Source organism: Phyllobates terribilis, unplaced genomic scaffold (assembly GCF_046119375.1).
Source record: "Phyllobates terribilis strain yellow unplaced genomic scaffold, ASM4611937v1 Scaffold_9__5_contigs__length_417890890, whole genome shotgun sequence".
Lineage (NCBI taxonomy): Eukaryota > Metazoa > Chordata > Amphibia > Anura > Dendrobatidae > Phyllobates > Phyllobates terribilis.
In genome coordinates this window covers 415,474,947-415,501,993 of record NW_027362769.1, presented here as the reverse complement: position 1 = coordinate 415,501,993, position 27,047 = coordinate 415,474,947, and the positions used below count along the sequence as shown (strand labels likewise).

The 27,047-nt window shown below is 56.9% G+C and overlaps 2 protein-coding genes across 4 annotated transcripts in view; one reads left to right on the top strand and one right to left on the bottom strand.

The window, feature by feature from the left end:
• RUSF1 (RUS family member 1) overlaps positions 1-24,913 on the bottom strand; it is a 161,256-nt gene extending 136,343 nt beyond the window's left edge. The window contains exon 1 of one of the 3 annotated variants that reach the window (XM_073649061.1): positions 24,689-24,913. The gene's annotated coding sequence lies outside the window, so the exon portion shown is untranslated. Of the gene's footprint in view, positions 1-24,587; positions 24,612-24,688 lie in introns of those variants that run through there. The other 2 variants (XM_073649060.1, XM_073649062.1) reach the window with 2 other exon arrangements.
• Positions 24,859-27,047, top strand: part of PRR14 (proline rich 14) — a 110,238-nt gene continuing 108,049 nt past the window's right edge. The window contains exon 1 of the mRNA XM_073649058.1: positions 24,859-25,029. Coding sequence (XP_073505159.1) covers positions 24,971-25,029 — 59 coding nt within the window. The 5' untranslated portion in view covers positions 24,859-24,970. The remainder of the gene's footprint in view (positions 25,030-27,047) is intronic.

Sequence of the window (27,047 nt, the reverse complement as noted above, 5' to 3'; positions counted from 1 at the left end):
GCAGCTCCATCTAGTGGTGTCAGTGCTGAACTGTCTACAGGAGGGGATTTCTGAGGCCGCGCTCCAGCAGCTCCGTCTAGTGGTGTCAGTGCTGAACTGTCTACAGGAGGGGATTTCTGAGGCGGCTCCAGCAGCTCCATCTAGTGGTGTCAGTGCTGAACTGTCTACAGGAGGGGATTTCTGAGGCCGCGCTCCAGCAGCTCCGTCTAGTGGTGTCAGTGCTGAACTGTCTACAGGAGGGGATTTCTGAGGCGGCTCCAGCAGCTCCATCTAGTGGTGTCAGGGCTGAACTGTCTACAGGAGGGGATTTCTGAGGCCACGCTCCAGCAGCTCCATCTAGTGGTGTCAGGGCTGAACTGTCTACAGGAGGGGATTTCTGAGACCACGCTCCAGCAGCTCCATCTAGTGGTGTCAGTGCTGAACTGTCTACAGGAGAGGATTTCTGAGGCCACGCTCCAGCAGCTCCATCTAGTGGTGTCAGGGCTGAACTGTCTACAGGAGGGGATTTCTGAGGCCACGCTCCAGCAGCTCCATCTAGTGGTGTCAGGGCTGAACTGTCTACAGGAGGGGATTTCTGAGGCCGCGCTCCAGCAGCTCCATCTAGTGGTGTCAGGGCTGAACTGTCTACAGGAGGGGATTTCAGAGGCAGCTCTCCAGCAGCTCCATCTAGTGGTGGCAGTGCTGAACTGTCTACAGGAGAGGATTTCTGAGGCCACGCTCCAGCAGCTCCATCTAGTGGTGGCAGTGCTGAACTGTCTACAGGAGAGGATTTCTGAGGCCACGCTCCAGCAGCTCCATCTAGTGGTGTCAGGGCTGAACTGTCTACAGGATGGGATTTCTGAGGCCACGCTCCAGCAGCTCCATCTAGTGGTGTCAGGGCTGAACTGTCTACAGGAGGGGATTTCTGAGGCCGCGCTCCAGCAGCTCCATCTAGTGGTGTCAGGGCTGAACTGTCTACAGGAGGGGATTTCTGAGGCCGCGCTCCAGCAGCTCCATCTAGTGGTGTCAGGGCTGAACTGTCTACAGGAGGGGATTTCTGAGGCCGCGCTCCAGCAGCTCCATCTAGTGGTGTCAGTGCTGAACTGTCTACAGGAGGGGATTTCTGAGGCCGCGCTCCAGCAGCTCCGTCTAGTGGTGTCAGTACTGTACTGTATACAGGAGGGGATTTCTGAGGCCGCGCTCCAACAGCTCCATCTAGTGGTGTCAGTGCTGAACAGTCTACAGGAGGGGATTTCTGAGGCCGCGCTCCAGCAGCTCCATCTAGTGGTGTCAGTACTGTACTGTATACAGGAGGGGATTTCTGAGGCGGCTCCAGCAGCTCCATCTACTGGTGTCAGTACTGTACTGTATACAGGAGGGGATTTCTGAGGCCGCGCTCCAGCAGCTCCATCTAGTGGTGTCAGTACTGTACTGTATACAGGAGGGGATTTCAGAGGCCGCTCTCCAGCAGCTCCATCTAGTGGTGTCAGAGCTGAACAGTCTACAGGAGGGGATTTCTGAGGCCGCGCTCCAGCAGCTCCATCTAGTGGTGTCAGTGCTGTACTGTCTACAGGAGGGGATTTCTGAGGACGCGCTCCAGCAGCTCCATCTAGTGGTGTCAGTGCTGTACTGTCTACAGGAGGGGATTTCTGAGGACGCGCTCCAGCAGCTCCATCTAGTGGTGTCAGGGCTGAACTGTCTACAGGAGGGGATTTCTGAGGCCACGCTCCAGCAGCTCCATCTAGTGGTGTCAGTGCTGAACTGTCTACAGGAGGGGATTTCTGAGGCCAGTGCTCCAGTAGCTCCATCTAGTGGTGTCAGTGCTTAACTGTCTACAGGAGGGGATTTCTGAGGCCGCGCTCCAGCAGCTCCATCTAGTGGTGTCAGTGCTGAACTGTCTACAGGAGGGGATTTCTGAGGCCACGCTCCAGCAGCTCCATCTAGTGGTGTCAGGGCTGAACTGTCTACAGGAGGGGATTTCTGAGGCGGCTCCAGCAGCTCCATCTAGTGGTGTCAGTGCTGAACTGTCTACAGGAGGGGATTTCTGAGGCCAGTGCTCCAGCAGCTCCATCTAGTGGTGTCAGGGCTGAACTGTCTACAGGAGGGGATTTCTGAGGCCGCGCTCCAGCAGCTCCATCTAGTGGTGTCAGTGCTGAACTGTCTACAGGAGGGGATTTCTGAGGCCACGCTCCAGCAGCTCCATCTAGTGGTGTCAGGGCTGAACTGTCTACAGGAGGGGATTTCTGAGGCCGCGCTCCAGCAGCTCCATCTAGTGGTGTCAGTGCTGAACTGTCTACAGGAGGGGATATCTGAGGCCGCGCTCCAGCAGCTCCATCTAGTGGTGTCAGGGCTGAACTGTCTACAGGAGGGGATTTCTGAGGCCGCGCTCCAGCAGCTCCATCTAGTGGTGTCAGTGCTGAACTGTCTACAGGAGGGGATTTCTGAGGCCACGCTCCAGCAGCTCCATCTAGTGGTGTCAGTGCTGAACTGTCTACAGGAGGGGATTTCTGAGGCTGCGCTCCAGCAGCTCCATCTAGTGGTGTCAGTGCTGAACTGTCTACAGGAGGGGATTTCTGAGGCCGCGCTCCAGCAGCTCCATCTAGTGGTGTCAGTGCTGTACTGTCTACAGGAGGGGATTTCGAAGGCCGAGCTCCAGCAGCTCCATCTAGTGGTGTCAGTGCTGAACTGTCTACAGGAGGGGATTTCAGAGGCCGCTCTCCAGCAGCTCCATCTAGTGGTGTCAGTGCTGAACTGTCTACAGGAGGGGATTTCAGAGGCCGCTCTCCAGCAGCTCCATCTAGTGGTGTCAGGGCTGAACTGTCTACAGGAGGGGATTTCAGAGGCAGCTCTCCAGCAGCTCCATCTAGTGGTGTCAGGGCTGAACTGTCTACAGGAGGGGATTTCTGAGGCCGCGCTCCTGCAGCTCCGTCTAGTGGTGTCAGTGCTGAACTGTCTACAGGAGGGGATTTCTGAGGCGGCTCCAGCAGCTCCATCTAGTGGTGTCAGTGCTGAACTGTCTACAGGAGGGGATTTCTGAGGCCACGCTCCAGCAGCTCCATCTAGTGGTGTCAGGGCTGAACTGTCTACAGGAGGGGATTTCTGAGGCCGCGCTCCAGCAGCTCCATCTAGTGGTGTCAGGGCTGAACTGTCTACAGGAGGGGATTTCAGAGGCAGCTCTCCAGCAGCTCCATCTAGTGGTGTCAGTGCTGTACTGTCTACAGGAGGGGATTTCTGAGGCGGCTCCAGCAGCTCCATCTAGTGGTGTCAGTGCTGAACTGTCTACAGGAGAGAATTTCTGAGGCCACGCTCCAGCAGCTCCATCTAGTGGTGTCAGGGCTGAACTGTCTACAGGAGGGGATTTCTGAGGCCACGCTCCAGCAGCTGCATCTAGTGGTGTCAGGGCTGAACTGTCTACAGGAGGGGATTTCTGAGGCTGTGCTCCAGCAGCTCCATCTAGTGGTGTCAGTGCTGAACTGTCTACAGGAGGGGATTTCTGAGGCCGCGCTCCAGCAGCTTCATCTAGTGGTGTCAGGGCTGAACTGTCTACAGGAGGAGATTTCTGAGGCCGCGCTCCAGCAGCTCCATCTAGTGGTGTCAGTACTGTACTGTATACAGGAGGGGATTTCTGAGGCCGCGCTCCAACAGCTCCATCTAGTGGTGTCAGTGCTGAACAGTCTACAGGAGGAGATTTCTGAGGCCGCGCTCCAGCAGCTCCATCTAGTGGTGTCAGTACTGTACTGTATACAGGAGGGGATTTCTGAGGCCGCGCTCCAACAGCTCCATCTAGTGGTGTCAGTGCTGAACAGTCTACAGGAGGAGATTTCTGAGGCCGCGCTCCAGCAGCTCCATCTAGTGGTGTCAGTACTGTACTGTATACAGGAGGGGATTTCTGAGGCCACGCTCCAGCAGCTCCATCTAGTGGTGTCAGTACTGTACTGTATACAGGAGGGGATTTCTGAGGCCGCGCTCCAACAGCTCCATCTAGTGGTGTCAGTGCTGAACAGTCTACAGGAGGAGATTTCTGAGGCCGCGCTCCAGCAGCTCCATCTAGTGGTGTCAGTGCTGTACTGTATACAGGAGGGGATTTCTGAGGCCGCGCTCCAGCAGCTCCATCTAGTGGTGTCAGTGCTGAACTGTCTACAGGAGGGGATTTCAGAGGCCGCTCTCCAGCAGCTCCATCTAGTGGTGTCAGAGCTGAACAGTCTACAGAAGGGGATTTCTGAGGCCACGCTCCAGCAGCTCCATCTAGTGGTGTCAGGGCTGAACTGTCTACAGGAGGGGATTTCTGAGGCTGTGCTCCAGCAGCTCCATCTAGTGGTGTCAGGGCTGAACTGTCTACAGGAGGGGATTTCTGAGGCCACGCTCCAGCAGCTCCATCTACTGGTGTCAGTGCTGAACTGTCTACAGGAGGGGATTTCTGAGGCTGCGCTCCAGCAGCTCCATCTAGTGGTGTCAGTGCTGTACTGTCTACAGGAGGGGATTTCTGAGGCCGCGCTCCAGCAGCTCCATCTAGTGGTGTCAGGGCTGAACTGTCTACAGGAGGGGATTTCTGAGGCCACGCTCCAGCAGCTCCATCTAGTGGTGTCAGTGCTGTACTGTCTACAGGAGGGGATTTCTGAGGCCGCGCTCCAGCAGCTCCATCTAGTGGTGTCAGGGCTGAACTGTCTACAGGAGGGGATTTCTGAGGCCGCGCTCCAGCAGCTCCATCTAGTGGTGTCAGGGCTGAACTGTCTACAGGAGGGGATTTCTGAGGCCGCGCTCCAGCAGCTCCATCTAGTGCTGTCAGTGCTGAACTGTCTACAGGAGGGGATTTCTGAGGCTGTGCTCCAGCAGCTCCATCTAGTGGTGTCAGTGCTGAACTGTCTACAGGAGGGGATTTCTGAGGCCAGTGCTCCAGCAGCTCCATCTAGTGGTGTCAGGGCTGAACTGTCTACAGGAGGGGATTTCTGAGGCCGCTCTCCAGCAGCTCCATCTAGTGGTGTCAGGGCTGAACTGTCTACAGGAGGGAATTTCTGAGGCTGCGCTCCAGCAGCTCCATCTAGTGGTGTCAGGGCTGAACTGTCTACAGGAGGGGATTTCTGAGGCCGCGCTCCGGCAGCTCCATCTAGTGGTGTCAGTGCTGAACTGTCTACAGGAGGGGATTTCTGAGTCCGCCCCAGCAGCTCCATCTAGTGGTGTCAGTGCTGAACTGTCTACAGGAGGGGATTTCAGAGGCCACGCTCCAGCAGCTCCATCTAGTGGTGTCAGGGCTGAACTGTCTACAGGAGGGGATTTCTGAGGCCAGGCTCCAGCAGCTCCATCTAGTGGTGTCAGTGCTGAACTGTCTACAGGAGGGGATTTCTGAGGCGGCTCCAGCAGCTCCATCTAGTGGTGTCAGGGCTGAACTGTCTACAGGAGGGGATTTCTGAGGCCGCGCTCCAGCAGCTCCATCTAGTGGTGTCAGTGCTGAACTGTCTACAGGAGGGGATTTCTGAGGCCGCTCTCCAGCAGCTCCATCTAGTGGTGTCAGTGCTGAACTGTCTACAGGAGGGGATTTCTGAGGCCAGTGCTCCAGCAGCTCCATCTAGTGGTGTCAGGGCTGAACTGTCTACAGGAGGGGATTTCTGAGGCCGCGCTCCAGCAGCTCCATCTAGTGGTGTCAGGGCTGAACTGTCTACAGGAGGGGATTTCTGAGGCTGCTCCAGCAGCTCCATCTAGTGGTGTCAGTGCTGAACTGTCTACAGGAGGGGATTTCTGAGGCCACGCTCCAGCAGCTCCATCTAGTGGTGTCAGGGCTGAACTGTCTACAGGAGGGGATTTCTGAGGCCGCTCTCCGGCAGCTCCATCTAGTGGTGTCAGTGCTGAACTGTCTACAGGAGGGGATTTCTGAGGCCGCGCTCCAGCAGCTCCATCTAGTGGTGTCAGTGCTGAACTGTCTACAGGAGGGGATTTCTGAGGCCACGCTCCAGCAGCTCCATCTAGTGGTGTCAGGGCTGAACTGTCTACAGGAGGGGATTTCTGAGGCCGCGCTCCAGCAGCTCCATCTAGTGGTGTCAGGGCTGAACTGTCTACAGGAGGGGATTTCTGAGGCCGCGCTCCAGCAGCTCCATCTAGTGGTGTCAGGGCTGAACTGTCTACAGGAGGGGATTTCTGAGGCCGCGCTCCAGCAGCTCCATCTAGTGGTGTCAGGGCTGAACTGTCTACAGGAGGGGATTTCTGAGGCCGCGCTCCAGCAGCTCCATCTAGTGGTGTCAGTGCTGAACTGTCTACAGGAGGGGATTTCTGAGGCTGTGCTCCAGCAGCTCCATCTAGTGGTGTCAGGGCTGAACTGTCTACAGGAGGGGATTTCTGAGGCCGCTCTCCAGCAGCTCCATCTAGTGGTGTCAAGGCTGAACTGTCTACAGGAGGGGATTTCTGAGGCCGCGCTCCAGCAGCTCCATCTAGTGGTGTCAGGGCTGAACTGTCTACAGGAGGGGATTTCTGAGGCCGCTCTCCAGCAGCTCCATCTAGTGGTGTCAGTGCTGAACTGTCTACAGGAGGGGATTTCTGAGGCCAGTGCTCCAGCAGCTCCATCTAGTGGTGTCAGGGCTGAACTGTCTACAGGAGGGGATTTCTGAGGCCGCTCTCCAGCAGCTCCATCTAGTGGTGTCAAGGCTGAACTGTCTACAGGAGGGGATTTCTGAGGCCAGTGCTCCAGCAGCTCCATCTAGTGGTGTCAGGGCTGAACTGTCTACAGGAGGGGATTTCTGAGGCCGCTCTCCAGCAGCTCCATCTAGTGGTGTCAGTGCTGAACTGTCTACAGGAGGGGATTTCTGAGGCTGTGCTCCAGCAGCTCCATCTAGTGGTGTCAGTGCTGAACTGTCTACAGGAGGGGATTTCTGAGGCCGCTCTCCAGCAGCTCCATCTAGTGGTGTCAAGGCTGAACTGTCTACAGGAGGGGATTTCTGAGGCCGCGCTCCAGCAGCTCCATCTAGTGGTGTCAGGGCTGAACTGTCTACAGGAGGGGATTTCTGAGGCCGCTCTCCAGCAGCTCCATCTAGTGGTGTCAGTGCTGAACTGTCTACAGGAGGGGATTTCTGAGGCCAGTGCTCCAGCAGCTCCATCTAGTGGTGTCAGGGCTGAACTGTCTACAGGAGGGGATTTCTGAGGCCGCGCTCCAGCAGCTCCATCTAGTGGTGTCAGGGCTGAACTGTCTACAGGAGGGGATTTCTGAGGCTGCTCCAGCAGCTCCATCTAGTGGTGTCAGTGCTGAACTGTCTACAGGAGGGGATTTCTGAGGCCGCGCTCCGGCAGCTCCATCTAGTGGTGTCAGTGCTGAACTGTCTACAGGAGGGGATTTCTGAGGCCGCGCTCCAGCAGCTCCATCTAGTGGTGTCAGTGCTGTACTGTCTACAGGAGGGGATTTCTGAGTCCGCCCCAGCAGCTCCATCTAGTGGTGTCAGTGCTGAACTGTCTACAGGAGGGGATTTCAGAGGCCACGCTCCAGCAGCTCCATCTAGTGGTGTCAGGGCTGAACTGTCTACAGGAGGGGATTTCTGAGGCCACGCTCCAGCAGCTCCATCTAGTGGTGTCAGTGCTTTACTGTCTACAGGAGGGAATTTCTGAGGCGGCTCCAGCAGCTCCATCTAGTGGTGTCAGGGCTGAACTGTCTACAGGAGGGGATTTCTGAGGCCGCGCTCCAGCAGCTCCATCTAGTGGTGTCAGTGCTGAACTGTCTACAGGAGGGGATTTCTGAGGCCGCTCTCCAGCAGCTCCATCTAGTGGTGTCAGTGCTGAACTGTCTACAGGAGGGGATTTCTGAGGCCAGTGCTCCAGCAGCTCCATCTAGTGGTGTCAGGGCTGAACTGTCTACAGGAGGGGATTTCTGAGGCCGCGCTCCAGCAGCTCCATCTAGTGGTGTCAGGGCTGAACTGTCTACAGGAGGGGATTTCTGAGGCTGCTCCAGCAGCTCCATCTAGTGGTGTCAGTGCTGAACTGTCTACAGGAGGGGATTTCTGAGGCAGCGCTCCAGCAGCTCCATCTAGTGGTGTCAGTGCTGAACTGTCTACAGGAGGGGATTTCTGAGGCCGCTCTCCGGCAGCTCCATCTAGTGGTGTCAGTGCTGAACTGTCTACAGGAGGGGATTTCTGAGGCCGCGGTCCAGCAGCTCCATCTAGTGGTGTCAGGGCTGAACTGTCTACAGCAGGGGATTTCTGAGGCCGTGCTCCGGCAGCTCCATCTAGTGGTGTCAGTGCTGAGCTGTCTACAGGAGGGGGATTTCTGAGGCCGCGCTCCAGCAGCTCCATCTAGTGGTGTCAGGGCTGAACTGTCTACAGGAGGGGATTTCTGAGGCCGCGCTCCAGCAGCTCCATCTAGTGGTGTCAGTGCTGAACTGTCTACAGGAGGGGATTTCTGAGGCCACGCTCCAGCAGCTCCATCTAGTGGTGTCAGGGCTGAACTGTCTACAGGAGGGGATTTCTGAGGCCGCGCTCCAGCAGCTCCATCTAGTGGTGTCAGGGCTGAACTGTCTACAGGAGGGGATTTCTGAGGCCGCGCTCCAGCAGCTCCATCTAGTGGTGTCAGGGCTTAACTGTCTACAGGAGGGGATTTCTGAGGCCGCGCTCCAGCAGCTCCATCTAGTGGTGTCAGGGCTGAACTGTCTACAGGAGGGGATTTCTGAGGCCGCGCTCCAGCAGCTCCATCTAGTGGTGTCAGGGCTGAACTGTCTACAGGAGGGGATTTCTGAGGCCGCGCTCCAGCAGCTCCATCTAGTGGTGTCAGTGCTGAACTGTCTACAGGAGGGGATTTCTGAGGCTGTGCTCCAGCAGCTCCATCTAGTGGTGTCAGTGCTGAACTGTCTACAGGAGGGGATTTCTGAGGCCAGTGCTCCAGCAGCTCCATCTAGTGGTGTCAGGGCTGAACTGTCTACAGGAGGGGATTTCTGAGGCCGCTCTCCAGCAGCTCCATCTAGTGGTGTCAGGGCTGAACTGTCTACAGGAGGGAATTTCTGAGGCTGCGCTCCAGCAGCTCCATCTAGTGGTGTCAGGGCTGAACTGTCTACAGGAGGGGATTTCTGAGGCCGCGCTCCGGCAGCTCCATCTAGTGGTGTCAGTGCTGAACTGTCTACAGGAGGGGATTTCTGAGTCCGCCCCAGAAGCTCCATCTAGTGGTGTCAGTGCTGAACTGTCTACAGGAGGGGATTTCAGAGGCCACGCTCCAGCAGCTCCATCTAGTGGTGTCAGGGCTGAACTGTCTACAGGAGGGGATTTCTGAGGCCAGGCTCCAGCAGCTCCATCTAGTGGTGTCAGTGCTGAACTGTCTACAGGAGGGGATTTCTGAGGCGGCTCCAGCAGCTCCATCTAGTGGTGTCAGGGCTGAACTGTCTACAGGAGGGGATTTCTGAGGCCGCGCTCCAGCAGCTCCATCTAGTGGTGTCAGTGCTGAACTGTCTACAGGAGGGGATTTCTGAGGCCGCTCTCCAGCAGCTCCATCTAGTGGTGTCAGTGCTGAACTGTCTACAGGAGGGGATTTCTGAGGCCAGTGCTCCAGCAGCTCCATCTAGTGGTGTCAGGGCTGAACTGTCTACAGGAGGGGATTTCTGAGGCCGCGCTCCAGCAGCTCCATCTAGTGGTGTCAGGGCTGAACTGTCTACAGGAGGGGATTTCTGAGGCTGCTCCAGCAGCTCCATCTAGTGGTGTCAGTGCTGAACTGTCTACAGGAGGGGATTTCTGAGGCCACGCTCCAGCAGCTCCATCTAGTGGTGTCAGGGCTGAACTGTCTACAGGAGGGGATTTCTGAGGCCGCTCTCCGGCAGCTCCATCTAGTGGTGTCAGTGCTGAACTGTCTACAGGAGGGGATTTCTGAGGCCACGCTCCAGCAGCTCCATCTAGTGGTGTCAGGGCTGAACTGTCTACAGGAGGGGATTTCTGAGGCCGCGCTCCAGCAGCTCCATCTAGTGGTGTCAGGGCTGAACTGTCTACAGGAGGGGATTTCTGAGGCCGCGCTCCAGCAGCTCCATCTAGTGGTGTCAGGGCTTAACTGTCTACAGGAGGGGATTTCTGAGGCCGCGCTCCAGCAGCTCCATCTAGTGGTGTCAGGGCTGAACTGTCTACAGGAGGGGATTTCTGAGGCCGCGCTCCAGCAGCTCCATCTAGTGGTGTCAGGGCTGAACTGTCTACAGGAGGGGATTTCTGAGGCCGCGCTCCAGCAGCTCCATCTAGTGGTGTCAGTGCTGAACTGTCTACAGGAGGGGATTTCTGAGGCTGTGCTCCAGCAGCTCCATCTAGTGGTGTCAGTGCTGAACTGTCTACAGGAGGGGATTTCTGAGGCCAGTGCTCCAGCAGCTCCATCTAGTGGTGTCAGGGCTGAACTGTCTACAGGAGGGGATTTCTGAGGCCGCTCTCCAGCAGCTCCATCTAGTGGTGTCAGGGCTGAACTGTCTACAGGAGGGAATTTCTGAGGCTGCGCTCCAGCAGCTCCATCTAGTGGTGTCAGGGCTGAACTGTCTACAGGAGGGGATTTCTGAGGCCGCGCTCCGGCAGCTCCATCTAGTGGTGTCAGTGCTGAACTGTCTACAGGAGGGGATTTCTGAGTCCGCCCCAGCAGCTCCATCTAGTGGTGTCAGTGCTGAACTGTCTACAGGAGGGGATTTCAGAGGCCACGCTCCAGCAGCTCCATCTAGTGGTGTCAGGGCTGAACTGTCTACAGGAGGGGATTTCTGAGGCCAGGCTCCAGCAGCTCCATCTAGTGGTGTCAGTGCTGAACTGTCAACAGGAGGGGATTTCTGAGGCGGCTCCAGCAGCTCCATCTAGTGGTGTCAGGGCTGAACTGTCTACAGGAGGGGATTTCTGAGGCCGCGCTCCAGCAGCTCCATCTAGTGGTGTCAGTGCTGAACTGTCTACAGGAGGGGATTTCTGAGGCGGCTCCAGCAGCTCCATCTAGTGGTGTCAGGGCTGAACTGTCTACAGGAGGGGATTTCTGAGGCCGCGCTCCAGCAGCTCCATCTAGTGGTGTCAGTGCTGAACTGTCTACAGGAGGGGATTTCTGAGGCCGCTCTCCAGCAGCTCCATCTAGTGGTGTCAGTGCTGAACTGTCTACAGGAGGGGATTTCTGAGGCCAGTGCTCCAGCAGCTCCATCTAGTGGTGTCAGGGCTGAACTGTCTACAGGAGGGGATTTCTGAGGCCGCGCTCCAGCAGCTCCATCTAGTGGTGTCAGTGCTTTACTGTCTACAGGAGGGGATTTCTGAGGCGGCTCCAGCAGCTCCATCTAGTGGTGTCAGGGCTGAACTGTCTACAGGAGGGGATTTCTGAGGCCGCGCTCCAGCAGCTCCATCTAGTGGTGTCAGTGCTGAACTGTCTACAGGAGGGGATTTCTGAGGCCGCTCTCCAGCAGCTCCATCTAGTGGTGTCAGTGCTGAACTGTCTACAGGAGGGGATTTCTGAGGCCAGTGCTCCAGCAGCTCCATCTAGTGGTGTCAGGGCTGAACTGTCTACAGGAGGGGATTTCTGAGGCCGCGCTCCAGCAGCTCCATCTAGTGGTGTCAGGGCTGAACTGTCTACAGGAGGGGATTTCTGAGGCTGCTCCAGCAGCTCCATCTAGTGGTGTCAGTGCTGAACTGTCTACAGGAGGGGATTTCTGAGGCAGCGCTCCAGCAGCTCCATCTAGTGGTGTCAGTGCTGAACTGTCTACAGGAGGGGATTTCTGAGGCCGCTCTCCGGCAGCTCCATCTAGTGGTGTCAGTGCTGAACTGTCTACAGGAGGGGATTTCTGAGGCCGCGGTCCAGCAGCTCCATCTAGTGGTGTCAGGGCTGAACTGTCTACAGCAGGGGATTTCTGAGGCCGTGCTCCGGCAGCTCCATCTAGTGGTGTCAGTGCTGAGCTGTCTACAGGAGGGGGATTTCTGAGGCCGCGCTCCAGCAGCTCCATCTAGTGGTGTCAGGGCTGAACTGTCTACAGGAGGGGATTTCTGAGGCCGCGCTCCAGCAGCTCCATCTAGTGGTGTCAGTGCTGAACTGTCTACAGGAGGGGATTTCTGAGGCCTCTCTCCATCAGCTCCATCTAGTGGAGTCAGTGCTGAACTGTCTACAGGAGGGGATTTCTGAGGCCGCTCTCCGGCAGCTCCATCTAGTGGTGTCAGTGCTGAGCTGTCTACAGGAGGGGATTTCTGAGGCCGCGGTCCAGCAGCTCCATCTAGTGGTGTCAGGGCTGAACTGTCTACAGCAGGGGATTTCTGAGGCCGTGCTCCGGCAGCTCCATCTAGTGGTGTCAGTGCTGAGCTGTCTACAGGAGGGGGATTTCTGAGGCCGCGCTCCAGCAGCTCCATCTAGTGGTGTCAGGGCTGAACTGTCTACAGGAGGGGATTTCTGAGGCCGCGCTCCAGCAGCTCCATCTAGTGGTGTCAGTGCTGAACTGTCTACAGGAGGGGATTTCTGAGGCCTCTCTCCATCAGCTCCATCTAGTGGAGTCAGTGCTGAACTGTCTACAGGAGGGGATTTCTGAGGCCAGTGCTCCAGCAGCTCCATCTAGTGATGTCAGAGCTGAACTGTCTACAGGAGGGGATTTCTGAGGCCGCGCTCCAGCAGCTCCATCTAGTGGTATCAGGGCTGAACTGTCTACAGGAGGGGATTTCTGAGGCCGCGCACCAGCAGCTCCATCTAGTGGTATCAGGGCTGAACTGTCTACAGGAGGGGATTTCTGAGGCCGCGCTCCAGCAGCTCCATCTAGTGGTGTCAGTGCTGAACTGTCTACAGGAGGGGATTTCTGAGGCCGCGCTCCAGCAGCTCCATCTAGTGGTGTCAGTGCTGAACTGTCTACAGGAGGGGATTTCTGAGGCCGCGCACCAGCAGCTCCATCTAGTGGTATCAGTGCTGAACTGTCTACAGGAGGGGATTTCTGAGGCTGCGCTCCAGCAGCTCCATCTAGTGGTGTCAGCACTGAACTGTCTACAGGAGGGGATTTCTGAGGCCGCGCTCCAGCAGCTCCATCTAGTGGTGTCAGCGCTGTACTGTCTACAGGAGGGGATTTCTGAGGTCGCGCTCCAGCAGCTCCATCTAGTGGTGTCAGCGCTGTACTGTCTACAGGAGGGGATTTCTGAGGTCGCGCTCCAGCAGCTCCATCTAGTGGTGTCAGGGCTGAACTGTCTACAGGAGGGGATTTCTGAGGCCGCGCTCCAGCAGCTCCATCTAGTGGTGTCAGCGCTGTACTGTCTACAGGAGGGGATTTCTGAGGTCGCGCTCCAGCAGCTCCATCTAGTGGTGTCAGCACTGAACTGTCTACAGGAGGGGATTTCTGAGGCCGCGCTCCAGCAGCTCCATCTAGTGGTGTCAGGGCTGAACTGTCTACAGGAGGGGATTTCTGAGGCCGCGCTCCAGCAGCTCCATCTAGTGGTGTCAGGGCTGAACTGTCTACAGGAGGGGATTTCTGAGGCCGCGCTCCAGCAGCTCCATCTAGTGGTGTCAGTGCTGAACTGTCTACAGGAGGGGATTTCTGAGGCCGCGCTCCAGCAGCTCCATCTAGTGGTGTCAGTGCTGAACTGTCTACAGGAGGGGATTTCTGAGGCCGCGCTCCAGCAGCTCCATCTAGTGGTGTCAGTGCTGAACTGTCTACAGGAGGGGATTTCTGAGGCCGCGCTCCAGCAGCTCCATCTAGTGGTGTCAGTGCTGAACTGTCTACAGGCGGGGATTTCTGAGGCTGCGCTCCAGCAGTTCCATCTAGTGGTGTCAGTGCTGAACTGTCTACAGGAGGGGATTTCTGAGGCCGCTCCAGCAGCTCCATCTAGTGGTGTCAGGGCTGAACTGTCTACAGGAGGGGATTTCTGAGACCATGCTCCAGCAGCTCCATCTAGTGGTGTCAGTGCTGAACTGTCTACAGGAGGGGATTTCTGAGACCATGCTCCAGCAGCTCCATCTAGTGGTGTCAGTGCTGAACTGTCTACAGGAGGGGATTTCTGAGACCATGCTCCAGCAGCTCCATCTAGTGGTGTCAGTGCTGAACTGTCTACAGGAGGGGATTTCTGAGGCCACGCTCCAGCAGCTCCATCTAGTGGTGTCAGTGCTGAGCTGTCTACAGGAGGGGATTTCTGAGACCATGCTCCAGCAGCTCCATCTAGTGGTGTCAGAGCTGAACTGTCTACAGGAGGGGATTTCTGAGGCCACGCTCCAGCAGCTCCATCTAGTGGTGTCAGTGCTGTACTGTCTACAGGAGGGGATTTCTGAGGCCGCTCCAGCAGCTCCATCTAGTGGTGTCAGGGCTGAACTGTCTACAGGAGGGGATTTCTGAGGCCAGTGCTCCGGCAGCTCCATCTAGTGGTGTCAGGGCTGAACTGTCTACAGGAGGGGATTTCGGAGGCCAGTGCTCCGGCAGCTCCATCTAGTGGTGTCAGGGCTGAACTGTCTACAGGAGGGGATTTCTGAGGCCGCGCTCCAGCAGCTCCATCTAGTGGTGGCAGTGCTGAACTGTCTACAGGAGGGGATTTCTGAGGCCGCGCTCCAGCAGCTCCATCTAGTGGTGTCAGGGCTGAACTGTCTATAGGAGGGGATTTCTGAGGCCGCGCTCCAGCAGCTCCATCTAGTGGTGTCAGTGCTGAACTGTCTACAGGAGGGGATTTCTGAGGCTGCGCTCCAGCAGCTCCATCTAGTGGTTTCAGTGTTGAACTGTCTACAGGAGGGGATTTCTGAGGCCAGTGCTCCAGCAGCTCCATCTAGTGGTGTCAGTGCTGAACTGTCTACAGGAGGGGATTTCTGAGGCTGTGCTCCAGCAGCTCCATCTAGTGGTGTCAGTGCTGTACTGTCTACAGGAGGGGATTTCTGAGGCCGTGCTCCAGCAGCTCCATCTAGTGGTGTCAGTGCTGAACTGTCTACAGGAGGGGATTTCTGAGGCCGCGCTCCAGCAGCTCCATCTAGTGGCGTCAGTGCTGAACTGTCTACAGGAGGGGATTTCTGAGGCCGCCCCAGCAGCTCCATCTAGTGGTGTCAGGGCTGAACTGTCTACAGGAGGGGATTTCTGAGGCCGCGCTCCAGCAGCTCCATCTAGTGGTGTCAGGGCTGAACTGTCTACAGAAGGGGATTTCTGAGGCCGCGCTCCAGCAGCTCCATCTAGTGGTGTCAGGGCTGAACTGTCTACAGAAGGGGATTTCTGAGGCCGCGCTCCAGCAGCTCCATCTAGTGGTGTCAGTTCTGAACTGTCTACAGGAGGGGATTTCTGAGGCCAGTGCTCCAGCAGCTCCATCTAGTGGTGTCAGTGCTGAACTGTCTACAGGAGGGGATTTCTGAGGCCGCGCTCCAGCAGCTCCATCTAGTGGTGTCAGTGCTGAACTGTCTACAGGAGGGGATTTCTGGGGCAGCGCTCCAGCAGCTCCATCTAGTGGTGTCAGTGCTGAACTGTCTACAGGAGGGGATTTCTGAGGCTGAGCTCCAGCAGCTCCATCTAGTGGTGTCAGGGCTGAACTGTCTACAGGAGGGGATTTCTGAGGCCAGTGCTCCAGCAGCTCCATCTAGTGGTGTCAGTGCTGAACTGTCTACAGGAGGGGATTTCTGAGGCCGTGCTCCAGCAGCGCCATCTAGTGGTGTCAGTGCTGAACTGTCTACAGGAGGGGGATTTCTGAGGCCGCTCTCCAGCAGCTCCATCTAGTGGTGTCAGTGCTGTACTGTCTACAGGAGGGGATTTCTGAGGCCGCGCTCCAGCAGCTCCATCTAGTGGTGTCAGTGCTGAACTGTCTACAGGAGGGGGATTTCTGAGGCCGCTCTCCAGCAGCTCCATCTAGTGGTGTCAGTGCTGAACTGTCTACAGGAGGGGATTTCTGAGGCCACGCTCCAGCAGCTCCATCTAGTGGTGTCAGTGATGAACTGTCTACAGGAGGGGATTTCTGAGGCCGCGCTCCAGCAGCTCCATCTAGTGGTGTCAGGGCTGAACTGTCTACAGGAGGGGATTTCTGAGGCAGCTCTCCAGCAGCTCCATCTAGTGGTGTCAGTGCTGAACTGTCTACAGGAGGGGATTTCTGAGGCCGCGCTCCAGCAGTTCCATCTAGTGGTGTCAGGGCTGAACTGTCTACAGGAGGGGATTTCTGAGGCCGCTCTACAGCAGCTCCATCTAGTGGTGTCAGGGCTGAACTGTCTACAGGAGGGGATTTCTGAGGCCAGTGCTCCAGCAGCTCCATCTAGTGGTGTCAGTGCTGTACTGTCCACAGGAGGGGATTTCTGAGGCCACGCTCCAGCAGCTCCATCTAGTGGTGTCAGGGCTGAACTGTCTACAGGAGGGGATTTCTGAGGCCGCGCTCCAGCAGCTCCGTCTAGTGGTGTCAGTGCTGAACTGTCTACAGGAGGGGATTTCTGAGGCTGCGCTCCAGCAGCTCCATCTAGTGGTGTCAGTGCTGAACTGTCTACAGGAGGGGATTTCTGAGGCCACGCTCCAGCAGCTCCGTCTAGTGGTGTGAGGGCTGAACTGTCTACAGGAGGAGATTTCTGAGGCCACGCTCCAGCAGCTCCATCTAGTGGTGTCAGTGCTGAACTGTCTACAGGAGGGGATTTCTGAGGCTGCGCTCCAGCAGCTCCATTTAGTGGTGTCAGGGCTGAACTGTCTACAGGAGGGGATTTCTGAGGCGGCTCCAGCAGCTCCATCTAGTGGTGTCAGTGCTGAACTGTCTACAGGAGGGGATTTCTGAGGCTGTGCTCCAGCAGCTCCATCTAGTGGTGTCAGGGCTGAACTGTCTACAGGAGGGGATTTCTGAGGCCACGCTCCAGCAGCTCCATCTAGTGGTGTCAGGGCTGAACTGTCTACAGGAGGGGATTTCTGAGGCCGCGCTCCAGCAGCTCCATCTAGTGGTGTCAGTGCTGAACTGTCTACAGGAGGGGATTTCTGAGGCCGCGCTCCAGCAGCTCCATCTAGTGGTGTCAGGGCTGAACTGTCTACAGGAGGGGATTTCTGAGGCCGCGCTCCAACAGCTCCATCTAGTGGTGTCAGTGCTGAACTGTCTACAGGAGAGGATTTCTGAGGCCGCGCTCCAGCAGCTCCATCTAGTGGTGTCAGTGCTGTACTGTCTACAGGAGGGGATTTCTGAGGCCGCGCTCCAGCAGCTTCATCTAGTGGTGTCAGGGCTGAACTGTCTACAGGAGGGGATTTCTGAGGCTGCTCCAGCAGCTCCATCTAGTGGTGTCAGGGCTGAACTGTCTACAGGAGGGGATTTCTGAGGCCAGGCTCCAGCAGCTCCATCTAGTGGTGTCAGTGCTGAACTGTCTACAGGAGGGGATTTCTGAGGCTGCTCCAGCAGCTCCATCTAGTGGTGTCAGGGCTGAACTCTACAGGAGGGGATTTCTGAGGCCACGCTCCAGCAGCTCCATCTAGTGGTGTCAGTGCTGAACTGTCTACAGGAGGGGATTTCTGAGGCCGCGCTCCAGCAGCTCCATCTAGTGGTGTCAGGGCTGAACTCTACAGGAGGGGATTTCTGAGGCCACGCTCCAGCAGCTCCATCTAGTGGTGTCAGTGCTGAACTGTCTACAGGAGGGGATTTCTGAGGCTGCGCTCCAGCAGCTCCATCTAGTGGTGTCAGTGCTGAACTGTCTACAGGAGGGGATTTCTGAGGCCGCTCTCCGGCAGCTCCATCTAGTGGTGTCAGTGCTGAGCTGTCTACAGGAGGGGATTTCTGAGGCCGCGGTCCAGCAGCTCCATCTAGTGGTGTCAGGGCTGAACTGTCTACAGGAGGGGATTTCTGAGGCCGCGCTCCAGCAGCTCCATCTAGTGGTGTCAGTGCTGAACTGTCTACAGGAGGGGATTTCTGAGGCCAGTGCTCCAGCAGCTCCATCTAGTGATGTCAGAGCTGAACTGTCTACAGGAGGGGATTTCTGAGGCCGCGCTCCAGCAGCTCCATCTAGTGGTATCAGGGCTGAACTGTCTACAGGAGGGGATTTCTGAGGCCGCGCACCAGCAGCTCCATCTAGTGGTATCAGGGCTGAACTGTCTACAGGAGGGGATTTCTGAGGCCGCGCTCCAGCAGCTCCATCTAGTGGTGTCAGTGCTGAACTGTCTACAGGAGGGGATTTCTGAGGCCGCGCTCCAGCAGCTCCATCTAGTGGTGTCAGTGCTGAACTGTCTACAGGAGGGGATTTCTGAGGCCGCGCACCAGCAGCTCCATCTAGTGGTATCAGTGCTGAACTGTCTACAGGAGGGGATTTCTGAGGCCGCTCTCCGGCAGCTCCATCTAGTGGTGTCAGTGCTGAGCTGTCTACAGGAGGGGATTTCTGAGGCCGCGGTCCAGCAGCTCCATCTAGTGGTGTCAGGGCTGAACTGTCTACAGGAGGGGATTTCTGAGGCCGCGCTCCAGCAGCTCCATCTAGTGGTGTCAGTGCTGAACTGTCTACAGGAGGGGATTTCTGAGGCCAGTGCTCCAGCAGCTCCATCTAGTGATGTCAGAGCTGAACTGTCTACAGGAGGGGATTTCTGAGGCCGCGCTCCAGCAGCTCCATCTAGTGGTATCAGGGCTGAACTGTCTACAGGAGGGGATTTCTGAGGCCGCGCACCAGCAGCTCCATCTAGTGGTATCAGGGCTGAACTGTCTACAGGAGGGGATTTCTGAGGCCGCGCTCCAGCAGCTCCATCTAGTGGTGTCAGTGCTGAACTGTCTACAGGAGGGGATTTCTGAGGCCGCGCTCCAGCAGCTCCATCTAGTGGTGTCAGTGCTGAACTGTCTACAGGAGGGGATTTCTGAGGCCGCGCACCAGCAGCTCCATCTAGTGGTATCAGTGCTGAACTGTCTACAGGAGGGGATTTCTGAGGCTGCGCTCCAGCAGCTCCATCTAGTGGTGTCAGGGCTGTACTGTCTACAGGAGGGGATTTCTGAGGTCGCGCTCCAGCAGCTCCATCTAGTGGTGTCAGCACTGAACTGTCTACAGGAGGGGATTTCTGAGGCCGCGCTCCAGCAGCTCCATCTAGTGGTGTCAGGGCTGAACTGTCTACAGGAGGGGATTTCTGAGGCCGCGCTCCAGCAGCTCCATCTAGTGGTGTCAGGGCTGAACTGTCTACAGGAGGGGATTTCTGAGGCTGCGCTCCAGCAGCTCCATCTAGTGGTGTCAGTGCTGAACTGTCTACAGGAGGGGATTTCTGAGGCTGCGCTCCAGCAGCTCCATCTAGTGGTGTCAGAGCTGAACTGTCTACAGGAGGGGATTTCTGAGGCCACGCTCCAGCAGCTCCATCTAGTGGTGTCAGTGCTGTACTGTCTACAGGAGGGGATTTCTGAGGCCGCTCCAGCAGCTCCATCTAGTGGTGTCAGGGCTGAACTGTCTACAGGAGGGGATTTCTGAGGCCAGTGCTCCGGCAGCTCCATCTAGTGGTGTCAGGGCTGAACTGTCTACAGGAGGGGATTTCTGAGGCTGCGCTCCAGCAGCTCCATCTAGTGGTGGCAGTGCTGAACTGTCTACAGGAGGGGATTTCTGAGGCCAGTGCTCCAGCAGCTCCATCTAGTGATGTCAGAGCTGAACTGTCTACAGGAGGGGATTTCTGAGGCCAGTGCTCCAGCAGCTCCATCTAGTGGTGTCAGTGCTGAACTGTCTACAGGAGGGGATTTCTGAGGCTGTGCTCCAGCAGCTCCATCTAGTGGTGTCAGTGCTGTACTGTCTACAGGAGGGGATTTCTGAGGCTGTGCTCCAGCAGCTCCATCTAGTGGTGTCAGTGCTGAACTGTCTACAGGAGGGGATTTCTGAGGCCGCGCTCCAGCAGCTCCATCTAGTGGCGTCAGTGCTGAACTGTCTACAGGAGGGGATTTCTGAGGCCGCCCCAGCAGCTCCATCTAGTGGTGTCAGGGCTGAACTGTCTACAGGAGGGGATTTCTGAGGCCGCGCTCCAGCAGCTCCATCTAGTGGTGTCAGGGCTGAACTGTCTACAGAAGGGGATTTCTGAGGCCGCGCTCCAGCAGCTCCATCTAGTGGTGTCAGGGCTGAACTGTCTACAGAAGGGGATTTCTGAGGCCGCGCTCCAGCAGCTCCATCTAGTGGTGTCAGTTCTGAACTGTCTACAGGAGGGGATTTCTGAGGCCACGCTCCAGCAGCTCCATCTAGTGGTGTCAGTGCTGAACTGTCTACAGGAGGGGATTTCTGAGGCCGCGCTCCAGCAGCTCCATCTAGTGGTGTCAGTGCTGAACTGTCTACAGGAGGGGATTTCTGAGGCTGAGCTCCAGCAGCTCCATCTAGTGGTGTCAGGGCTGAACTGTCTACAGGAGGGGATTTCTGAGGCCAGTGCTCCAGCAGCTCCATCTAGTGGTGTCAGTGCTGAACTGTCTACAGGAGGGGATTTCTGAGGCCACGCTCCAGCAGCTCCATCTAGTGGTGTCAGTGCTGAACTGTCTACAGGAGGGGGATTTCTGAGGCCGCTCTCCAGCAGCTCCATCTAGTGGTGTCAGTGCTGAACTGTCTACAGGAGGGGATTTCTGAGGCCACGCTCCAGCAGCTCCATCTAGTGGTGTCAGTGATGAACTGTCTACAGGAGGGGATTTCTGAGGCCGCGCTCCAGCAGCTCCATCTAGTGGTGTCAGGGCTGAACTGTCTACAGGAGGGGATTTCTGAGGCAGCTCTCCAGCAGCTCCATCTAGTGGTGTCAGTGCTGAACTGTCTACAGGAGGGGATTTCTGAGGCCGCGCTCCAGCAGTTCCATCTAGTGGTGTCAGGGCTGAACTGTCTACAGGAGGGGATTTCTGAGGCCGCTCTACAGCAGCTCCATCTAGTGGTGTCAGGGCTGAACTGTCTACAGGAGGGGATTTCTGAGGCCAGTGCTCCAGCAGCTCCATCTAGTGGTGTCAGTGCTGTACTGTCTACAGGAGGGGATTTCTGAGGCCACGCTCCAGCAGCTCCATCTAGTGGTGTCAGGGCTGAACTGTCTACAGGAGGGGATTTCTGAGGCCGCGCTCCAGCAGCTCCGTCTAGTGGTGTCAGTGCTGAACTGTCTACAGGAGGGGATTTCTGAGGCTGCGCTCCAGCAGCTCCGTCTAGTGGTGTCAGTGCTGAACTGTCTACAGGAGGAGATTTCTGAGGCCACGCTCCAGCAGCTCCATCTAGTGGTGTCAGTGCTGAACTGTCTACAGGAGGGGATTTCTGAGGCTGCGCTCCAGCAGCTCCATTTAGTGGTGTCAGGGCTGAACTGTCTACAGGAGGGGATTTCTGAGGCGGCTCCAGCAGCTCCATCTAGTGGTGTCAGTGCTGAACTGTCTACAGGAGGGGATTTCTGAGGCCGCGCTCCAGCAGTTCCATCTAGTGGTGTCAGTGCTGAACTGTCTACAGGAGGGGATTTCTGAGGCCGCTCTCCAGCAGCTCCATCTAGTGGTGTCAGGGCTGAACTGTCTACAGGAGGGGATTTCTGAGGCCACGCTCCAGCAGCTCCATCTAGTGGTGTCAGGGCTGAACTGTCTACAGGAGGGGATTTCTGAGGCCGCGCTCCAGCAGCTCCATCTAGTGGTGTCAGTGCTGAACTGTCTACAGGAGGGGATTTCTGAGGCCGCGCTCCAGCAGCTCCATCTAGTGGTGTCAGGGCTGAACTGTCTACAGGAGGGGATTTCTGAGGCCGCTCCAGCAGCTCCATCTAGTGGTGTCAGGGCTGAACTGTCTACAGGAGGGGATTTCTGAGGCCGCGCTCCAACAGCTCCATCTAGTGGTGTCAGTGCTGAACTGTCTACAGGAGAGGATTTCTGAGGCCGCGCTCCAGCAGCTCCATCTAGTGGTGTCAGTGCTGTACTGTCTACAGGAGGGGATTTCTGAGGCCGCGCTCCAGCAGCTCCATCTAGTGGTGTCAGGGCTGAACTGTCTACAGGAGGGGATTTCTGAGGCTGCTCCAGCAGCTCCATCTAGTGGTGTCAGGGCTGAACTGTCTACAGGAGGGGATTTCTGAGGCCAGGCTCCAGCAGCTCCATCTAGTGGTGTCAGTGCTGAACTGTCTACAGGAGGGGATTTCTGAGGCTGCTCCAGCAGCTCCATCTAGTGGTGTCAGGGCTGAACTCTACAGGAGGGGATTTCTGAGGCCACGCTCCAGCAGCTCCATCTAGTGGTGTCAGTGCTGAACTGTCTACAGGAGGGGATTTCTGAGGCCGCGCTCCAGCAGCTCCGTCTAGTGGTGTCAGGGCTGAACTCTACAGGAGGGGATTTCTGAGGCCACGCTCCAGCAGCTCCATCTAGTGGTGTCAGTGCTGAACTGTCTACAGGAGGAGATTTCTGAGGCCGCGCTCCAGCAGCTCCATCTAGTGGTGTCAGGGCTGAACTGTCTACAGGAGGGGATTTCTGAGGCTGCTCCAGCAGCTCCATCTAGTGGTGTCAGGGCTGAACTGTCTACAGGAGGGGATTTCTGAGGCCACGCTCCAGCAGCTCCGTCTAGTGGTGTCAGGGCTGAACTGTCTACAGGAGGAGATTTCTGAGGCCACGCTCCAGCAGCTCCATCTAGTGGTGTCAGTGCTGAACTGTCTACAGGAGGGGATTTCTGAGGCTGCGCTCCAGCAGCTCCATTTAGTGGTGTCAGGGCTGAACTGTCTACAGGAGGGGATTTCTGAGGCGGCTCCAGCAGCTCCATCTAGTGGTGTCAGTGCTGAACTGTCTACAGGAGGGGATTTCTGAGGCCGCGCTCCAGCAGCTCCATCTAGTGGTGTCAGGGCTGAACTGTCTACAGGAGGGGATTTCTGAGGCCACGCTCCAGCAGCTCCATCTAGTGGTGTCAGGGCTGAACTGTCTACAGGAGGGGATTTCTGAGGCCGCGCTCCAGCAGCTCCATCTAGTGGTGTCAGTGCTGAACTGTCTACAGGAGGGGATTTCTGAGGCCGCGCTCCAGCAGCTCCATCTAGTGGTGTCAGGGCTGAACTGTCTACAGGAGGGGATTTCTGAGGCCGCTCCAGCAGCTCCATCTAGTGGTGTCAGGGCTGAACTGTCTACAGGAGGGGATTTCTGAGGCCGCGCTCCAACAGCTCCATCTAGTGGTGTCAGTGCTGAACTGTCTACAGGAGAGGATTTCTGAGGCCGCGCTCCAGCAGCTCCATCTAGTGGTGTCAGTGCTGTACTGTCTACAGGAGGGGATTTCTGAGGCCGCGCTCCAGCAGCTCCATCTAGTGGTGTCAGGGCTGAACTGTCTACAGGAGGGGATTTCTGAGGCTGCTCCAGCAGCTCCATCTAGTGGTGTCAGGGCTGAACTGTCTACAGGAGGGGATTTCTGAGGCCAGGCTCCAGCAGCTCCATCTAGTGGTGTCAGTGCTGAACTGTCTACAGGAGGGGATTTCTGAGGCGGCTCCAGCAGCTCCATCTAGTGGTGTCAGGGCTGAACTGTCTACAGGAGGGGATTTCTGAGGCTGCTCCAGCAGCTCCATCTAGTGGTGTCAGGGCTGAACTCTACAGGAGGGGATTTCTGAGGCCACGCTCCAGCAGCTCCATCTAGTGGTGTCAGTGCTGAACTGTCTACAGGAGGGGATTTCTGAGGCGGCTCCAGCAGCTCCATCTAGTGGTGTCAGGGCTGAACTGTCTACAGGAGGGGATTTCTGAGGCGGCTCCAGCAGCTCCATCTAGTGGTGTCAGGGCTGAACTGTCTACAGGAGGGGATTTCTGAGGCTGCTCCAGCAGCTCCATCTAGTGGTGTCAGGGCTGAACTCTACAGGAGGGGATTTCTGAGGCCACGCTCCAGCAGCTCCATCTAGTGGTGTCAGTGCTGAACTGTCTACAGGAGGGGATTTCTGAGGCCGCGCTCCAGCAGCTCCGTCTAGTGGTGTCAGGGCTGAACTCTACAGGAGGGGATTTCTGAGGCTGCGCTCCAGCAGCTCCATCTAGTGGTGTCAGTGCTGAACTGTCTACAGGAGGAGATTTCTGAGGCCGCGCTCCAGCAGCTCCATCTAGTGGTGTCAGTGCTGAGCTGTCTACAGGAGGGGATTTCTGAGGCTGCTCCAGCAGCTCCATCTAGTGGTGTCAGGGCTGAACTGTCTACAGGAGGGGATTTCTGAGGCCAGGCTCCAGCAGCTCCATCTAGTGGTGTCAGTGCTGAACTGTCTACAGGAGGGGATTTCTGAGGCGGCTCCAGCAGCTCCATCTAGTGGTGTCAGGGCTGAACTGTCTACAGGAGGGGATTTCTGAGGCTGCTCCAGCAGCTCCATCTAGTGGTGTCAGGGCTGAACTCTACAGGAGGGGATTTCTGAGGCCACGCTCCAGCAGCTCCATCTAGTGGTGTCAGTGCTGAACTGTCTACAGGAGGGGATTTCTGAGGCCGCGCTCCAGCAGCTCCATCTAGTGGTGTCAGTGCTGAACTGTCTACAGGAGGAGATTTCTGAGGCCGCGCTCCAGCAGCTCCATCTAGTGGTGTCAGGGCTGAACTGTCTACAGGAGGGGATTTCTGAGGCTGCTCCAGCAGCTCCATCTAGTGGTGTCAGGGCTGAACTGTCTACAGGAGGGGATTTCTGAGGCTGCTCCAGCAGCTCCATCTAGTGGTGTCAGGGATGAACTGTCTACAGGAGGGGATTTCTGAGGCCGCGCTCCAGCAGCTCCATCTAGTGGTGTCAGGGATGAACTGTCTACAGGAGGGGATTTCTGAGGCCGCGCTCTAGCAGCTCCATCTAGTGGTGTCAGTGCTGAACTGTCTACAGGAGAGGATTTCTCCTCAGCTCTGTCCTGACCGGATTAGACTGGAGGTTGTAGTGAGGAGCACTATATTTCACCTCCGATCTAGACGCAGCCCTCCTGTGGTATCCGTGGGGAGGTTCCGGTCACGTGGTGCTCGGGGGGTCCAGGTCATGTGACGCTGTGCTCTCTCACTCACCTCTTCTTCGCCGCTCGCTCTACGTGTCTATCACGTGGTGATTTGCTCCTGTCGTCACGTGACCAGGCGGAGAGCGGCTATTGGTGTTGTTTGTGCTGGATGCCCGGATGTGACGTTCTGCTCCTCGCGCCTGATTTGTTGTCCTAGTCACGTGGGTGTAACCGGCGGAAAACTGCGTTGTGTCACGCGGTGTCAGCCGGATGGGGCGGAGTTAGCACCGGAAGTGCCTGACTGGGATGCTGAGACCTCCGCAGCCGCGGCACCGACCCCCCGGGTTTTGCCATGACGTCACGAGACCAGAGTCCGAGTCGTTACCGGAGAAGGCGGCATCTGATATACCGGTGAGGGCGGCGGGTGTGCGGCTCCGGGTGTCCGGGCTGAAGTCGCTTTCTTATTCCCAGCTGTGTTTTTTTCTTTTGTTTTTGGTAAATTTAATAACATAAACCTCAATAATAGAAAAAGCTGCAAAGAGGCTGGAAAAGGAGGCTGGAGGAGGCCGGAAAAGGAGGCCGGAGGGAGATAAGAGGAGGAGGCTGGAGTGAGATAAGAGGAGGAGGCTGGAGTGAGATAAGAGGAGGAGGCTGGAGTGAGATAAGAGGAGGAGGAGGCCGGAGTGAGATAAGAGGAGGAGGCTGGAGTGAGATAAGAGGAGGAGGAGGCCGGAGTGAGATAAGAGGAGGAGGAGGAGGAGGCTGGAGTGAGATAAGAGGAGGAGGCTGGAGTGAGATAAGAGGAGGAGGAGGAGGAGGCTGGAGTGAGATAAGAGGAGGAGGAGGAGGCTGGAGTGAGATAAGAGGAGAAGGAGGCCGGAGTGAGATAAGAGGAGGAGGAGGAGGAGGCTGGAGTGAGATAAGAGGAGGAGGAGGAGGCTGGAGTGAGATAAGAGGAGGAGGAGGAGGCTGGAGTGAGATAAGAGGAGGAGGAGGAGGCTGGAGTGAGATAAGAGGAGGAGGCTGGAGTGAGATAAGAGGAGGAGGCTGGAGTGAGATAAGAGGAGGAGGAGGCTGGAGTGAGATAAGAGGAGGAGGAGGAGGCTGGAGTGAGATAAGAGGAGGAGGCTGGAGTGAGATAAGAGGAGGAGGAGGCTGGAGTGAGATAAGAGGAGGAGGAGGCTGGAGTGAGATAAGAGGAGGAGGAGGAGGCTGGAGTGAGATAAGAGGAGGAGGAGGCCGGAGGGAGATAAGAGGAGGAGGAGGCTGGAGTGAGATAAGAGGAGGAGTAGGCCGGAGTGAGATAAGAGGAGGAGGAGGAGGAGGCCGGAGGGAGATAAGAGGAGGAGGAGGCCGGAGTGAGATAAGAGGAGGAGGAGGCCGGAGTGAGATAAGAGGAGGAGGAGGCCGGAGTGAGATAAGAGGAGGAGGAGGCCGGAGTGAGATAAGAGGAGGAGGAGGAGGAGGAGGCTGGAGTGAGATAAGAGGAGGAGGAGGCCGGAGGGAGATAAGAGGAGGAGGAGGAGGCTGGAGTGAGATAAGAGGAGGAGGAGGAGGCTGGAGTGAGATAAGAGGAGGAGGAGGAGGCTGGAGTGAGATAAGAGGAGGAGGAGGCCGGAGTGAGATAAGAGGAGGAGGAGGCTGGAGTGAGATAAGAGGAGGAGGCTGGAGTGAGATAAGAGGAGGAGGAGGAGGCTGGAGTGAGATAAGAGGAGGAGGAGGAGGCTGGAGTGAGATAAGAGGAGGAGGAGGAGGCTGGAGTGAGATAAGAGGAGGAGGAGGCCGGAGTGAGATAAGAGGAGGAGGAGGAGGAGGCTGGAGTGAGATAAGAGGAGGAGGAGGAGGCTGGAGTGAGATAAGAGGAGGAGGAGGAGGCTGGAGTGAGATAAGAGGAGGAGGAGGAGGCTGGAGTGAGATAAGAGGAGGAGGCTGGAGTGAGATAAGAGGAGGAGGCTGGAGTGAGATAAGAGGAGGAGGAGGCTGGAGTGAGATAAGAGGAGGAGGAGGAGGAGGCTGGAGTGAGATAAGAGGAGGAGGCTGGAGTGAGATAAGAGGAGGAGGAGGCTGGAGTGAGATAAGAGGAGGAGGAGGCTGGAGTGAGATAAGAGGAGGAGGAGGAGGCTGGAGTGAGATAAGAGGAGGAGGAGGCCGGAGGGAGATAAGAGGAGGAGGAGGCTGGAGTGAGATAAGAGGAGGAGTAGGCCGGAGTGAGATAAGAGGAGGAGGAGGAGGAGGCCGGAGGGAGATAAGAGGAGGAGGAGGCCGGAGTGAGATAAGAGGAGGAGGAGGCCGGAGTGAGATAAGAGGAGGAGGAGGCCGGAGTGAGATAAGAGGAGGAGGAGGAGGCTGGAGTGAGATAAGAGGAGGAGGAGGCCGGAGGGAGATAAGAGGAGGAGGAGGAGGCTGGAGTGAGATAAGAGGAGGAGGAG